General features: G+C 32.6%; 1 protein-coding gene across 2 annotated transcripts in view; it reads right to left on the reverse strand.

The window, feature by feature from the left end:
• St8sia4 (ST8 alpha-N-acetyl-neuraminide alpha-2,8-sialyltransferase 4) overlaps window positions 1–18,118 on the reverse strand; it is an 86,212-nt gene that overhangs the window by 55,341 nt on the left and 12,753 nt on the right. For both annotated transcript variants that reach the window (XM_063245412.1, XM_003479392.5), the window contains exon 3: window positions 16,291–16,548. In XM_063245412.1, the coding sequence (XP_063101482.1) occupies window positions 16,291–16,548 (258 nt within the window). The remainder of the gene's footprint in view (window positions 1–16,290; window positions 16,549–18,118) is intronic.

Below are 18,118 nucleotides of genomic sequence, written 5' to 3' on the forward strand. Positions count from 1 at the left end.
TAATGTTTTCTAGAGTTTGGATAGAGTATTACCCATCTTCTCTTTGAATCCACATGTTGCCTCTTAGAGGAGCTCATTATGTGGCTCCTTCAGTCAGTGTGACTGGGGAACCTTCATCTGTCTAGTAAGCTCCAGACGCTGACCTTCCCAGAGACCCTCTAAATCAGCACAGTCAGGGTGGAAACCAATGAACCAATTCCTTTCTTTATGCCCTAATACTATGTCCCATCACCCCTGTTATCACCAAAGCAAAAACATCTAAGATCCCCTTCCATGTCCTGTTCACTTCTTATTGCCCTTATTTTAGGGTTATTTTATGTGTCTGATTAAGCTGTCTGACACATCCATTTCATTCCATCTATATATGACCTGTGTAACTTAATCTCATTGCCAGTACTAAACTGTAGTTATGCATTACCTAGGAATTTTTACAGTTTTAAGGTGTTTGCAATGTCTAAACTCATACTCCTCTAATCAGTCCTTCTGTTTATGATCACTGATTACTCATGCTGTTTATGATCCGTAGCTCCTATAAAACTTCAAGTGAAAATCTTATATTCTGAAATCTACTTCAGTTGGCAGTCAAATCATGTTTGTTCCTTATGGCTCAACATCCATTGATAAGCATTTTCTGGCCCTTCAAAGCAACGTGACAGAACCTGGTTTAAATAATTTTATTACTGTTTTTGACCAGGTGCTATTTGGTCTTTACTGAGACAACAGTAACCCAATGAATATTTATCTCTGCCTCTAAATTTATCGCACTGTGTCATAATGATATGGTTATGTCAGTTTCCTCTTTTAGAATGTAGTTTCCCTGGTCCACCCTAATTTCTCTTCCTGGGCCCACCGGCTGAAAGTTCAAGCTACAATAAATACTAGTGACATGATCAACCAAATATTGTCAAAATGAGTAGAAATAAAGTTAAATGTACTATTTCATGATCAGCCATATACTTGTCACATTTATATATATATATATATATATATATTATATTTATAAATATAATATATATTATATATATAATATATATATAATATATATGTTATATATAAATAATATTCCTTTTCTTTCAAAGACTAACCTAAAAGATCCTAGCATAAGTAGAGCTAATGGGTATGAAATATCTTTTTTTCAAAATGTTTCAAAAGGATATCTTCATTTTTATTGAAACATTTGTAAAGAAATTGAACAATGTTGACTATCCTTTACAAAAGTTAGGTATATATACACAAACACACATATACACACACACATATAATTATAAGTTACATGTATATTTTCTATACTATATATAGACATATATAGTAGGGTTTATTTTAGGCACTCTTTTTTTTTTTTTTTTTCTTTTGAGACAGGGTCTCACTACATATTTCAGACTTGTTTTGAACTCAGTGATATCCCAGGCTGGATTCAAACTCATGGCAATCTAGATACAGCGGACATTTCACTTTTTAAAATAAAGTCTGTACTGAATTTATACAGACATTTTATTGATTATATTCTATATAACATAACTACATAAAATTGATATTATACTGTGAAGATATTTTAAAGTATATGATGAGAATGTGTATAGGTTGTATGCAAAACCACACTACTTCATACAACCATATACATTCATACAGTGACTTGAGAAACCTGAGATCCATGAAGAGTTCCAGAAACAACTCTTTATCATGGATACATATGCTCACCTGTCCACAAACACAAAGACACAAAGACACACACACACACACACACACACACTCACTCACTCACTCACTCACATAAAGCAAAATCATTTAATCCTCATTATTGCACAAAGAAGTGATTTCTTAATTACATGTACTTGAAGAAGAGTAAATTGAGACATACACAGAAGGTGTTTGCTTATCCTAAGGTCATTTGGTTTTTGTGTACTAGAGCTGAAGTTGAAAGCTAGTATAATTCCTGACTACACTCAAACTATTTTAACTGTTGATGGATATTTAAAATGTATGCACTTTTACATTTCCAGAACTCTACTCTTTATGCATATTGTTAAAATGTTGCAATTTTTGTTACATAAATTGTCAAAATAACTTGATTAATACCATTATTTTCCCCATGTGCCATAGTTCCTTAAAAAACAACGTGCAGTTCTCTTTTTTTTTTAACAAAAGTGAATATGGATGTATATAAAGTAGAAAGTTAAGATTTATTCAAATCATTATAAATGTTTCTAAATTATATATAATATTAACATCACATATATCCACCTAATCTTTAATTTGTAATTAAATACAGACCTTTTTATTTTTTAGAGAGGTGTAAGATATAACTGTCCCTATTTTTCAGAATTTTCTATACATTGTCGTAGGTAAAACTACATTGTTGGGAGATTTAAGGGGTTGGAGAACCAAAAAAGAATTCTCAAGATACGCTATAAAGCAGTCTTTGCATAATCATAAGGGAAACTGACTACTCCATTGACCTGTGGTGGTTGAACAGTTACTAGTGATTTATAGAAGGATCTGATTCAGCATGGAGTTTATGTCCTTCAAAATGATGTTGTGCATGAAGCAGAAGAAAACAGCATTCATGAAATAGTATTGTTGGTACTTTAATCATTCATCTTGGAGAACAAATGTGGAAAAATTACAATTTTTTATTTTACAATTCATGTTGTTAGTAAATTGCATAGAAAGCATTAATATAGTATACCGTCATTATAGAACTAGAGGGAAGCACATCTTTGACCTCTGTATCTTTTACTGATGACACCATCAAAGCTGCTACAGCAACACTGCTTTGACATTCAATTTTCTTATTTAAGAAATATTTTAAAACTTGATAACTGTTTTGATCTGTCATTTTTAAGAACACAATTTTTTCTACTTTTTGAAAGCATAACCAAAGGTTCAGAAAAAAATGTTTTAACTCGGAATGTATAAGTTATTTAACATTGAATCCCAGAAAAACAATATAAATGATCAAACATGACTGTACAAAACTGCTTCTGATATCACATGCTAGAACACATTCCTTACCCAAAAGGACTGCCCTGAAGCTCTACTTTAAACTCGCACTTTGACTTACTTGAAAGGCCTTGATCCCCATGACTCCTTTTCCCCACATCTGATACATTATAAAACCCTAAAAATTCATGTCAGGTATCTGTTTGGAATTCATTTCCTCATCTCTGTTCCTGTCAATATTATCAGCTAAAGCATTTCTGTGTTTATTGGTCCTACTACTGCAATAACCTTCTACATAATTTTAAAACAATTAATTAGGTCCACTGGTGTGTCATGTGTTATTTTGATCTCACTGATAAGCAATTTTGAAAACAATGACAAAGAATATAGTGGATTATAATAGAAAATGAAAATATTCCTTTCATATAGTTTCATGAAAATTTGTGTCAGTCCTTTGTGTGTGTGGCATTTTTTACCATGTATCTTTGATAAAGTATATTGAAAGACAATGCTTTGTGAGTCCTTTATCATAAAGAACACTCTATCACTTCTCTGTTTCACAGATTCCATTATGCTGTTAAAGTTCACCTTTGATCCTGTTATTACCCTAACTAGTGACAGGAGTTAGGATTCTTAACCCCCACTCCCTTAAATTGTTCCTAGTCTTTTCAAAATATTCACTCTTTTCATCCCATTGCCTATCATAGATGCAAGACACATCAGCTCTTTTAGCTATGTCCTTGTTTACGTTTATGTTGATGTTTTTGTCTGAAATGACCTAAAACCCTCCCGTACTCAATTTAAAAGGAGGATATTTGTTTTGAAAATTAAGAGCTACTATCTATTGCTGCACTTCATATGATTTCTTAGGTGGAACTAAATGCTTTCATTGCTCCGGTTTAAAGTTCTCATATCTTTATTCCACTACATACGAAACTCTGACAAATGTTGATACTTGTCTATGCCTGATGTCTTTGTCAAATTAGTAGTGCTAAACGGAACAATAACGTGGCTTATCCTGTGTATTCTGCACGTTACAGGCATGGAGAAATTGCTCCCAGCAGCATTTGATCCCTCAGTCTTCTAGGACCACTCCAGATGCTCCAAAGGAGTTCTTGGAAACACAGGGCTGTAGTGTAGGGATTGACATAGTTCTAAAATGTGGATAATTTTGCCTGTAGAGTCTGCAGTTAAACAAGTGCTTGTGATGACTGATGCCAAATAAACAAAGCTGCCACTTGCATTTTGTAGGTGGGTACTGAATCTCATCTCAGTATAATCACTTTAGGTGTTTTGATTTTAATGCGCTGTTTCTACCAGAAATGTTGAAGGTATTTTGTTATAAAACTGTTATAAGATTATGTGTTTTAGGAGAAGAGCTAAGGAAAATTATAAAGTATGTATACTTTCTCAGTTAAACTGAGAAAATGTGTGTCAAACTGACAAAATGTGTGTCAAATGGACAATTGCTTTTTAACTGTCCCTAAAACCGTACTAACTAAAAATGAACCAAAATTAGACTGGAATGTAACTCAGTAGTAGAGTGTTTGGCTACTATGCGGAAGGCCCTGGGCTTGAACTCCATCTCTGCAAAATTAATTAATTAACTAGTTAATTAATTAAATAGCCCAAATTGAAAGAAATATCTTTGGCTTTGGAATCATCTATGTTTAAACAAGCAGTATGATCTGCTGCATTGATATACTCATGTTAGGTAACCAGTATTCACTGCAAGCAGATCTGGGGGTTTCCAAAACAGTTCAAGGACATCAGAAAATTCTAAGACTGATTCATTTTTCATTCTGACTTTTAACAACACACCCAAATCAAAACATTCACTAGAAGAGTTGGCATTTAGACATAAGTGTAAAAAGGACACTATACTATTTAGATTTCTATCAATAAGCTATGCTGACCTCTTCTCTGTATTTTTAGTTAAGCTATGAGTTTAAAGGTGTGTTTCATAAACATGAAAATACAAATTTTCATTCAGTATTGTTTTATGTCAAACTATTAAGATATGCTTAGTTATCTTTTATATAGTAAAAGTATTGAAGATCTAAAAATCAGTCTCCTCAGACAATGAAAGACTAGAACAACAATGTCATTATATGAAAGCCACTAAATTAAGCATCCCAAGCTTTGCTCTTAATTTTCATTCAAAAGATCATATTTGGGCACTCTGAGAAGCTAAAGTGCTGTAAAGGTGAGGCACATATTAAAAAATAAACAAGTGAGTAAAAAACAGCATTAGTATTAATAATCTTAATCACCAAAGCTAAAAATCTTAAAAAGTGTATGCATACAATCTTTGGTAGGATGATGAGCATTAAGAATGAAGGTAAGGGGGGCTGGGCATTTAGCTCAGCGGCATAAGCACCTGCCTTGTAAGTAGGCAGTCGTGAGTTCGATCCCTGGTACCAGTAAAAATGAAAAAAAAAAAAAAAAAAAAAAAAAAAACAAGAATGAAGGTAAGGAAATCTATGATGTATATAAGACGTTTCTGTTAGGCATTATTTCCCCTTCCTTAACAGAACTACCTTAGCATTCAGTTTCATTCATTTTTATAACACACAGATTCTGTCTCACTGGCAGCACAGATTTTATCCTATCTCTATTATTACTGTCCTGGTATTCATTCGGTTATTATTCTCAGCATATGTCTTTCTTTTTAAAGTCCTAATACAATCGGCCATGTAATTTGTCTTTGTTTCCCTAGTACTTAATAAAATTGCTCCAAACTTAGAACCTAGTGATCACTTGATAATCTTCCATTAAAAAAATACTTATTGAATTAGTATAACAAATTAATGGAAATACTACTTCCAATTTAAAATATAAAATATACAGATTTTTCTATTTTTATAACTATAATATTCAGATTATTATACACAATGTGATGCAAATTTTCAAAAATAATTATGATTCTAATTTTCAGTTGTTTCCTAAAAATTTATGAATCTTACTACAATAATTAAATTTTACTTTTTATAAGATCACCTGAACACTTCTGTCTTAAGACAGTTTTCTTTAGGTTCATCACGTGCATAATACATTAAATGTGCTAGCTATCAGTTATATAGTACCTGGTACTACATACATCCGTATTATCCAAATCTTAAAGAATACCTACATAATGAGGCATTAGTAGCTGTATTTTATAAATAAGGGGGGAGGAATTCTTTCAGTACTAAATATTTAAAGTTGGAGTTTGAACCAAATTTTGAATCAAAAGACACGGAATTAAAACTGTATCCTCCAATAATGCAATTTCAAATGGTTTTAAATATCAAAAATATATATTAGGCCTCAGAAAAATGAAACAGAACCAAAACAGCAGCTACAATAACAGTTGGCACCTCTGAGAAAACATGTAAAATTACAGGTTATAAAATCTCACAAGTCAAATATGTATATATTTTATAATGACGTGCTCAATATCAAAGTGTTACAGCTGAAATATAAAACTAATTCTCCATATTCTCAGAATGATGTCACACTTCCAACATGTGTTCTTCACATTTTAAAAAATAAATTTTAAATTAAAATTCTTTTTGTTCCAATTCTAAAACAGTACCTATACTCACTGCATGGAAAATCACATGGACATACACAAACTAGAACACAGGATCACACAAACAACAAAATGTACTCTATTAAAAACAGAGGTAATTTCCATGCATAAACATCCTATAATCATGATTACAATGTGATACCCTACTGAATGCACTGCACATGTAGGTGTATCTGTGAGGTTCCTGGAACAGAATAAGGCAAATATTATGTAAAGATTGTGTTCGGTAAGTACAAGAAAGTTGGTAATTGCTAATGAAGTAAATATGGGAACTGAGATTTGTTATCTCTGACAAAAATGTTAGGGTCTTTTCTCCACAACTATGGTAAATGATTTCTTGCCACAATACTTGCAGTTTACTGGGTCTTTATACCTTGTACCTACTGTAGCCTCTCATAACCCTGATCTTGTCACATTTACAATCACCTGTACGACTCTATAAAATTATGTTTCTTTTACTCTGACTAAGCACTGATACTCTTTACCTACATCTTTTGTACTTGAAGTGTTCCTAAGAAACCCGTGATATTCCAGGTCCAAAGGAAACGAAACAGCCAGGTCAAAGGACAACTGCACAACTACGCTGATGAGGAAAAATGTATTCCTAGAATATGGCCATTAGAAGAAACATAATTCAGATTACAATGGAAGCTGACAGGACTTATTCTAAAGGAGTCTGCTAAATCACAAGAAGATACAGGCATAGAGTATCAGAGCCCAAAAGGCATATATGAGATCATTTATTTCAGCAGCCTCATTTGACAGAGCAGACAAGGAAGTTGGAAACCAAACTGGTTTACAGTATTTGTTCCACAGCACACCATGTTTAACTGCAATTCCGAAAGAATGGTCCACATTTCCTAACCAGAAAATGAATACTATTTCAAATGATAGGTGTTATTTTCACACCATGAATATGCTTCAATCCTAACCCAACAGAAAAAAGATTTACATGTAATGAAAACTGAGAAATTTGTGGTATGCTGTTACTAGGCACTTTCACAGTGTTTCAGTTTGTTTCTACTCGTGAAGAAATAAAAGATATGGATGATCTTTCTTATCTCAGAACAATTTGAAATATAAAGAAGTTAGTCACTTCAGATTGAAAGCATATTAAATAAAATACTAGGACTTCAACATCAAGCTGCAAATTTATGTTGTCTTATTAAGGTGTTAAGACCCTAGAGGTCAAGAATTACCTGCTTACTCATGTTTAGAATATTTTGATGCGTTTTTGGCGTAAAAGACTTTTCACATTATATTCTGGAGAAACTGTTTGACATTATAAATTTTAGCTCGTATTTTTTAACTTTTTGTTTCTCTGAGTTGCAAAAATTGATTTGTTAACTCACACTTTGAGGAATTAAGGGTACTTTCTTAAAGTATCAAAATGATATTCATTGTTCTGGCTTGCATAAAAATTTGGAATATACTACTAAAAATATCTTACTTGTCTCTTTCAGGTTTCAGAGTAAACATATAGCTATAAATCTCTCAAAAGAAAAACATTGTTATTCACAAATAGAGGACTTAAGTGTAATATTTAACTCTGTATTTGGAGATAAAGCTATGCTGTTTTTTGTTAATATACTGTATACACATAAAGAACTCATTCAGACTTCTTGTTTCAAGGAAAATTGTATTTTGTTTACCTAAGCATAACTTGATGAGAGAAGTTCTAATGAATGTACATTCTTTGTGATTATTTTGTGTCACATAAATTGCATTACTTGTCTTAGATTGTTTTCAGTCTTATAGGTTGTCCATCCTTAATTCGAAAATCCAAAATTAAAGTGCTCTAAAATCTGAAAGTTTTTCAGTGCAACACAATGTCACAATCAGTGATGATCAATCATAGCCAGAACACAGGTATACTAAAAATATTGTATAAATTAACTTCAAGCCCTGTATGTAAAGTGTATGTGAAACATAATTGAATACTATGCTTTAACTTGGGTTCCATCCCCCAAATATCACAGTATATATGTGCAAATATTCCAAAATCAGAAGAAGACCAAATTCTAAAAGATTCCTTTCTTAAGTCAAGCAGTTTAGAGTACGGATATTCAACCACAACCAGTTTTATCTCCCTTCCATCAATCAGTTATGTTAAATCTTTCTGAAATGCCAATTTTATCATACCATTCCTCTACTGAATGGCATCTTAGAGTACTTGAAAAGTTCAATTCAAGTCTTAATCAGGACAATGGACCTTGTTCTACCTTCTGACTTGATCTTCTTGTTAAGCCTTTATTTTTTTGGCAACTAGTTCATGTGTTTTTCTAGTTCTGAATTTGGATGGACACAAAACAGTTCCTATGTTTAGGCGCTTTGGCACTTTAGAATTACAGTTTAGACTGTAACTCCCTCTGTTTTCTCTCCATTCTACGTTTATCTTCTCGGTGTGTGAAGCACAAGTTGGTGTTGCTTCCCTCAAAAACTCATCCTGACTAAAGTAATTTGTATGTGGTTAGGTCATTAGCTGGTCTCTTTCACCTAGACTAGATTGCAATCACCTCTAAAAGTGTGGACATAGCTGTATCATCACATCCTGACATGCTTTTGAATAAAGTGAAGGAAAATCAAAACAATAGCCCGAAAATATGCTTTTGTTTGGCTTATGAGTACATGTGACAATCATCTGTTTATGGATGGGTCTGATAGTTGAAATATAGCAAAGACTTAACTCCAAAACCAAGACCACCTCTCTTAAAATGTGTCTTAATGCACCAATTCATATCAGATAAATATATTTTCTGTATCATTTTAACTTTACAGTACATGAATCATATCGTCAAAGATAGCCTTTGTTATTTTCTTGTCTACCATGACCTGAATCTCATCATTTCTACCTCAACTGATATCTTCCTTCTTGTATTTCTTTACAACTGAGTTCTTTCCATTTATAAATATACTCTTTTCTATACCTCTGTACCCTTGTTCTGTTTATAATAAAACTATAAAATCTAAAGCAAAACAGACAAACAAACAAACAATACACACCCCCAAGGTTCATTTCTGGACTGCTACAAAAGATCATGCCAATTCTAATATTGTCTAATCATTCTTCACCATCTCACATTCCGCAGAATTTGACATTTCCCCTTCCTCACAGCTCTTCATTGCGAGCCAACAGTAGAGTGTCCCAAATTCTGTCATTTCCTAAGACCAAGGAAAGCATCTGTCTTTATGTTTACTTGTTTCACTGGCTCACAGTCCTCTACTCCACATGTGGAGTGGCTAATGATTCAGTTGTACAAATATTTATTTAAATTTTCCTGTAAGTTATAATAATGCTTTTACTCTTTAACAAATACAACTAGAAAGAGTGGATAAAGAACTATGACTAACTTCTATGACTTTTAACAGGCAATAGCAACTTGATTTTACAAAGGTTTTATCCACTTACATTTTTGGGTGCATTTCACTGAAATGCCAATTTGAGGGAAATATGCATTGCAAATTTACAATTTTTAAAGTCATTACTGGATGAAAATTAGCGTGCTTATAATCTTGATTTCTAGAAATGAGTAAACATTGTTTTAAAAATTAGAATAGTCTTAGCAATTATCATTTCCATTTTCATAATTACACTGAATAAAATGCATTTGCCTGAGGAATAGCATTAGAAAAATAATAGTTGGATATCACATCACAATCCGTAACAATTTCAGATTCAGCTTTGACTTGGATTTTAAAGAAAAACATAATTACAAAATTTATATTCAAGCTTATACATGGGACATGGACTTTATTATTAAAATCAGTAGAAACAAATGCTAAGCTAATTAGTTTCTTAAAACATAAAACCGCTAAGCATGGTGTTGCACACTGATAACTTCAGCACTCAGGAGCCTAAAGCACGAGGATCACCCTGGGTTCAAGCCTAGCCTGAACTAATAGCAAGACTTTGTCTCAAAAAAGGAAAAAAAAAATTCATAGATGACTGTTAGTAATAAAATATTAGGCAAAAATTAGAAGGAAAACATATAGAGCAAGTAACACTTAAGCAACGTTACAGTCCCTAAAGTATAAAGTTATTATTTATATTAATTTAAAAAACTGAAAAATCTTCCTCATGCTGCAGCCTTCTCTGTTTATTAAGAATGTAGTTATTTCCTATTTTCTCTTCAAGGTAAGAGAAGAATATTCTTTGCAAGTGTAAGCAGAAAGAGCTGGGCAATCTTTATGAAGCCGATAAGAATTTACCATCACTTTTCTAATAAAGGCAGGGAGGAGGGAACAGGGCAGCGGAGAATAAGGGGGAATTCTCGGCCTCTCTCAGCAGCAATTCTCATTCTTAATTGGAAAAAAAAAATATTTTTTTTGCAAAAATGAGTTTCCTCTTTTTTTTTTTTAAATAAAAGAATTAGCAGTCATAGAAAGTCAAGAGTACAACGAAGTTTATCATAAACTATCCAATGGGGAAAATACAATGTTGATTGAATTAAAATTGCTTTGTTGTGGCCAAGTTTAATCAATGCTTCAATGCCTCATTTTTGAAACCTAGAATTCTTCCCAGTAGGAAAACAGATATCATGAAGTGATACATTTTTATCATATTGCCTTAGTTTCCACTAGATTAACGTAGCTTCATTACTTTACTGTCTAATTTTATGCATTCAGATTTTACAGTTAGTTTTGTTTGCCTTTGCATAACCAATTGTCTCACATACTACTCAGAGTCAGTTTTATGCCATTAAAAGGATTGTACTTAAGTTAAATTTGGATCAAAAAGGATACTTGTCATTTTTCAGAAGTGCAAGTGTGGGCTGAACTATTTTGTAACACAGCTCCTGTAGAAAGTACAGTGACTTTTGAGTGCAGTTGAATACTATTCAGCACCTTGTAAGGGAGAACAAATCCATTAGTTGTCTGAACAGATTCTATAGATTTTTGATTATATAGATTCTTTAAATTATGGAGATACACGCTGTAAATATATCTTCTGGTTGGTACATAGAAGCATGTAGTCTTATGACAATATAATAAGACTTCAAAATTTTCAATTATATCTTCCTAAAGTATATTTTATGTGCTACTTATAGATTAATAATGTATTGATATTTATCCTGGAATATCTAAAAGGTTTTTGGTAAAATTAGGAGTTCGGCCCCATGTAGTACTGGTATCATAACTTGTTTTCTTTACCACACATTTTATAATCCATCTGCATGATTCAAAATAAGAGAACTGGTTATAGACAAGTGTTTTAAATTTGCTAAGACTCTTCAAAGAGCCTTTTGAGTGCAGGGGTACCCTTCAAGTCCTTTAAAAGAAGTGTAAAGACATTCAGTTCTGTAGTCAGGATCTGCTCCTGACTGGTGCAAGTTTCACACAATAAGATAATTGGATGAGTAAGAAATGTAATGAGTTATCAGTAATGTTGATAAAAGGAAGTTAACATTTATCTTTTAACAGGTTAGTTTCTTTTCAAATAAGTGCAAGAATACAAAACCTATCTACTTTGGCTGTTATAACTTTAGTTAATGTGGAATGTGGGTAAGAGATAAATTTCATGAAATTAGTTTTGGAGCTGTTAAATTCCTTGATATTATAAGTACTACACAATGAGCTGTGTTTCAGTGTTCCGCAATTTTAACATCAGTTATCTTTTCCTTCTTTCACTCTGCACACTTATTGCTACTGATGTTAGAAGAGTAGCATCAGCCAACCAAATAATTGGAATTTGTCTTTTATTAGTGCATAAAAAAAGGCTGTATGGTATTTTACAATTTTTGTACTTAGCAGTATTAGAGACACAGATGTTTAAAGAAAAAACACATTAAACTCAAAGAAGGAGAATTTTGTTGATAAAATTGTACACGTTACTGGATTCTTTTTGTACAGTGCATGGTTTATATCTGCTGTTTGTGAGGTTTCTTGCAGAGCAACTTGCATTTCTCTGTAGTTTCAAGAAATGCATGCAGGGCACTCAAAATTAGCATTCATATTTGAAGAAATAGATCTGACAAGACTAGAATATTTTTATCCCTTCTGCTTCCATTTGCTCTTCTGATTGAGAGCTGGGATAAAACTGACATTATTAGTCAAAAGCATGCTCCTTGGAAGCAGTGTGACACAATGTGAAACTTCCTGAGAACTCTATCATACAGAGTGAAAACTGTTTAGAGAAAGTTGCAGGTCAATAGGTTATTTTCTTTTTTAAAAAAATAATTTATTTTCAGCTAGAGCTTGTTATTTGCTTTATTTTTCGATCTTAACTGTGCTTTCTTCCATGCAACATGACATTTGTCTAATCAAGAAACCAAGTACAGTACAAGTTATCTTGAGGTTTGAACGTGTACAAAAAAATGATCACAATGTTCTCAGTAATGGTTTTAGACTTACGGTTTTAGAAATTTCTAATAAGAAATCAAATTTTCTTCTATTTGTGTTCAGTTACTAAGATGCTTGTGTACCTGGCACTCAGATTTAAGAAACCAGTGTAATATTTAGACATGCATTAAAGAATCAAAGACAGGGTTTATTTTATTTAACTTTCTTTATGTTTTGATTGCCATTTGTACCTTAAACTTCACCTAATGACCTAACTAGAATTCCCTTTTGTTTAATATTCCCTGGCCCCCAGCATTTAACATGATGGATTAGTGAGTGATACAAGAAGCCACTGAGTCAGTGCCATTTTTAGGAAAGGAAATGGATTACAGTGTGTTGGTTTCCCCATGTAACATCAGTGCGTTTCCCAGACTGATCATAAAATGTTCTTTACAAGACATCAGGAAAAGTCTTCAATTACTGTCATTTATGTGATCCTCACTGCTGCAGCTGAAAGAAAAACTATCTGGCTCAAGACATTTTGATTTGCATGCAGTAATGTCTTCTGCTATATACCTAAAGAAGATTTCATTTTATTTCATTAAATCCCTTCCCCCTAAAGGTCAAGTAGAAACCTAATTAATGTTTAAAGAGTGTTTTATCTTAAAGTAGTGCTTTGATTTGTAAAGTCACAGATCGCTGGGTGAGCACAATACCTTGGTAAGTCTGAATCAAGAGGCTGTACAGATAGTACACTCACAAAGGGTAAAACTAAATAAGGCATTCATTGTACTCACAAAGTCTGAGGTTGAAAAGTAACTGTGGAGTCTGTGAGGTTCTCACATAATAAGTGGTAAAGATCTTTTTCCCATTGTCCTAAAGCACTTGTCCTAAGCTGATGTAAAATAGAGGCTCAGAAATCAAAACTAGTCCCTGAAATCTAATCTCCAGGTACCAGTAAGACTGATTAAGAACCACAAAATATGACTTAAAACCAGTCCAGTAGAATTTGCTGGAGTTGGATTCTGTTAGAACCACCAAAGAGTAGTTTAAGGTTAGCACCAGACTTTATTAATCTAAAGCAGAATAAACAGTTTTTTTAAGCCTAGAAATTAGGGACAAAATTAGATGCCTAAGTCATTAAAGAAGAGAAGACATATGCATTAACTAAGTTGTTATAACCCTGATATTTTGCTAAAGGAGACCCACAGTAGGTTAGAGGTGACTCAAATGCCCAGTTGTACACAGAACTGCCAGGGCATTGCCAGCTGGCCTGCTAATCCTGCTTTGCAAGTGAAACAGAAAATAGGCAGTAAGTTTAGAATAAAAGAGAGAGTCAGCAGGAATTCATGGAATCACATCTTGCTCACAGGTGGACTAGAGACTAAGAATTTTGAAACCTGAAATCTGTATATTACAAGAGAGTTGCTACAGTACAGGTTGTGCAGTTTCTAAGAAACGAATGGTAGGAAAACGAAACTGTGATATAAAGTCAGGATGATCACTTGTCACTGTTAGGATGGAAAGAGAGTAGCAATGCTCTCACCAGAGACAAAATGCTGTGTTAGATAACTTGGTAATTTTAAATTGGCACAATTAAAAACTTGGTCTAAATAAATCAGGTAATAAAGACAGCAGAAAGCACTATCAATGAACTGATTCTAAATTTAAGTAGTAATACCAGATCTCTCTCATTGCTCATATTTAAAAGCAATCTCCACTTCAAACTCAGAGCTGGGGTTAAACCTAACAACTTCAATTAAGTGCCAATACCAAAACTAAAATGGATACAGGAGAAAAACCTGTCATGGTCAGTTTATTGTCCTCTAGTATTACGCACCTTAAAGTATAATTTGCATTATCTTTAAAAGATTTACTTCATCTTACTTCACTTGTCACTCTAGTCACTTTAGAAATTCTAAGTCTTACATTTTCTGCTATACAGACATCAATATTTTTTTTTTTTTTTTGTCTTTTTCCTTTTTATCGGTACTGGGAATCGAACTCACGACTGCCTGCTTGCAAGGCAGGCGTTTATGCCGCTGAGCTAAATCCCCAGCCCTAGACATCAATATTTTAAGCACATTGGTTCCACATGTTTTTATTCCACAATCAAAGTTCTCTTTCCTGCTTTATATGTAATTTTATTTTTATATCTACAAGGAAACTCAAATCCACAGGTTTTATTTTCAATCCAATCAATTTCTGAGTTCAGTATTTTAAAAGTTCAACTGGTTTTAAATCAATATCTAACATTAGGCTGAGAAAAGGCAAGATAATAAGGTAAAATGCCTAGTTAGAATTATAAGTATGAATTGAATCCACCTGGTTTTTCAAAGATAGGATTGGCTTTTGAAAAAATTGAAGTCTAATTATGCCAAATTATATACACCAGTGGTACTTCGGTTGAAACTTAATTTGTTCTAAGATTTTGGAAAAGACGGCCACTTTTGTGTTTGTGTGGGAAAGAGGGTTATGGCCCTGTTTGTCACCTAATGCAGTGTTTGTAAACAAAATCAAAATTTTGTCAAATGTTTCCATTTGGGAGCCAAACTGTTTGCAAATAAAAGCATTCCTGAACAGAGATAGCACGTTCATAATCAATTTAATTTAAGACTTTTTTTCAAAACATTTTATCAAGATCTCTATATGCATAGCTTGTGTTAATAGCCTACCCCCAAGAGTCTCCAAGCATTTATCAGTATGACAACTGATATACTGTATTATTTTTGTATTATACTTTCTCATAATTCAATATATATGTTTAGTTCACTCAGCAAGTGTTTCTAACACTAACAGGAAAACCTCCACAGATATAAGAACTGGAACTTGAAAACTGTTAAAATCTATGATGTAATCACAACCCTATTTCTACCATTGGTTGAGTTTATTCAGTAAATAAAAAGTTAACCAAACATCTAAATCACCAAATATCTGCTGACCATCGATAAAAAACAGGTATGTTCAATTATGTGAAAAACTAAAATACTAAACTATATTATTATAGACAAATATTATTAATAAGGAGTAATAAAGGGAATTTGGCTGATATCATATATAAACTTGCTAAAACACTTTCTTTGAATGCTACATAATTAAAAACTAAAATTAGTTTTACATGTATGACATTGTTGCAAAGTAATATTCTCCACTGTTATAAAACAAATGAAGTTACACCAAACTAATGAATGTAAAGGTGAGGTTTTACTTAATTATTATTTGAATGTTAAGTGTATTAAAATTGATACCTGCCTCCACCCGTCTCCAAAGCTGCTGTGAATCACTGTTACAATGCAGGCAGCTTTTTGAACAGTGATGCAGCAATTTCACTTTTCTATTCCAAGCTAATATAGGTCTGGGTGTAACACAGAGAAGGATATCACAGATAAACATTTGAGGAATAAAGCAAATTTTATATTGATTTTTAAATTCAAACATTTCTGCCAGTTTTCCATTCCTAAGTAAAGGGTCTTTGAAGAAATTACAATCTCACTCACCTTATGACAAAGTTGTGACTGTCAATCTCCTTTCCACATCCACTCCTTAGCAGAATGCCAGAATTTCCAACAACGGCACAGGTCTTAAACCGACGATTTTTCATTGGTGAAACTTCAGGTAAGAGGCTGTGCAGATCATGGGAAATATTTAGTGTCCGGCGTCTGTCCAGCACATAGTGTATGACATCACCTGGTTTAAAGCTGCTCTTCACCACTGAGACGTCTCGTTCTGCATCTAAGAAACGAAGGATGTTTTTCCTGTATTTGAAACACAAGCAGGGTCTCACGTCATAGCATATCCAGAAACTGGTAATGTCATTTGTCAAGCATGAAACATAAATCAGTAAATGACTGATCTTGAATTTTCAAGTGGTAATTACATCAACCAATTAAGGATGTTTTACAGGAAATTAAATATGTCTTTAAAAGCAATTTGTGCAGACTTTATAACAATTTTGTTGGTATATATATATATATATATATATATATATATATATATATGATTTTTCAAAGTTAGATGTTCTGATACCAGCTTTCCATTTTCTATAGTCATTTATTTTACTCATTGTAGCCTAATTCAACTAAACAGAAAGATTGTAAGTATTTTGAATTTAGAGCGTATTTAACATTACTAAAAAGATTGACCTTTCCAATAAACATAAATATTTATAAAACTCACCTAGATTTAATAAATATGTGAACAAAATGTAAAACTATGTCACTATATGTATATGCAAGTTGTCATTCTAGTCTGAGATTCCAGGACATAAATCCAGTACAGTAAAGGAAATGATGGTTAGTGGAATGCTGGATTGCATACAGCAGACAGAGTCAAATGCTGCTTATGTCATCTCTGTCTCTCGGCTGTTTACTATTTGAATTTTTAAGATTTTATATGAAAAATGAATTCTCAGAATACTTTCAATATTTTAAAATTTAAATACAGCTAGGTTTGGTTGTATGAGTCAGCTTTGTTAAGGGGGATCAAGCAGCTCATGTGCATGTATATATGACAAAGAAATGAAAATCACAATTTATTTGGCCATCATATTTTCCATCTTTCTTATAGAAGCTCATCTTGTCAAAAGCTAATATATATCCAATTATATATTATAAATATTATATATATATATATATATATATATATATATATATGTATATATGAAAAATGTGAAAATAGGCTGGGAAGATGATACATCCTGACACGATATAGAAAAATGTACTTGATAAAGCCACTGTCTGTCATGGTTTAGAAGTTGTACCCTCTACCTAAAAAATTTGTTGTTGTATTTGAATATTTGTTAAAAAGTGTTCTTTTTTTATTTTAGAAGGGGCCTGAAAAAGGTGAAGTCAGGCATGAAATAACGAAGTTGCAAGCTAAGCTGAAAAAAAATATATCTGCAACAATGTTTTGTAATCTAAACTGTTTGTAGTCTAATACTTTGGATTTTTAATTGTTTCTGTAATCCAATTAACAATAGACTATGACTGTAAATCAGAGTCAAACCAACAAGAAGAGGGATATTGACTTTTAACATGAGTCCAGAGAGTCAAATGAAAAAAGGCAGCTGCTATTAATTACAGTGAACTAAAGGATATCTCTAAATAATTGGGGGAGCAAAGCAAAATAATCTTACTGTCATTTATTTGAAATTAACTACAAAGTAGTAGGCCAGAATCCTAGTAAGCTCTTAAGAAAATTGTATTGTCAGAAAATTATGGACCTGGCCAATCAAAGTTTGTAATTATTCCATAGAATACCAAACAGCAAGAAATAAGTAGAGGTAATTTTACATCAGTGTTGGAAACTGAATATTATTCCCAACGT

This window comes from Cavia porcellus, unplaced genomic scaffold (genome assembly GCF_034190915.1).
Source record: "Cavia porcellus strain 051 isolate PalLab524CR breed Dunkin Hartley unplaced genomic scaffold, mCavPor4.1 scaffold_2, whole genome shotgun sequence".
Classification (NCBI taxonomy): domain Eukaryota; kingdom Metazoa; phylum Chordata; class Mammalia; order Rodentia; family Caviidae; genus Cavia; species Cavia porcellus.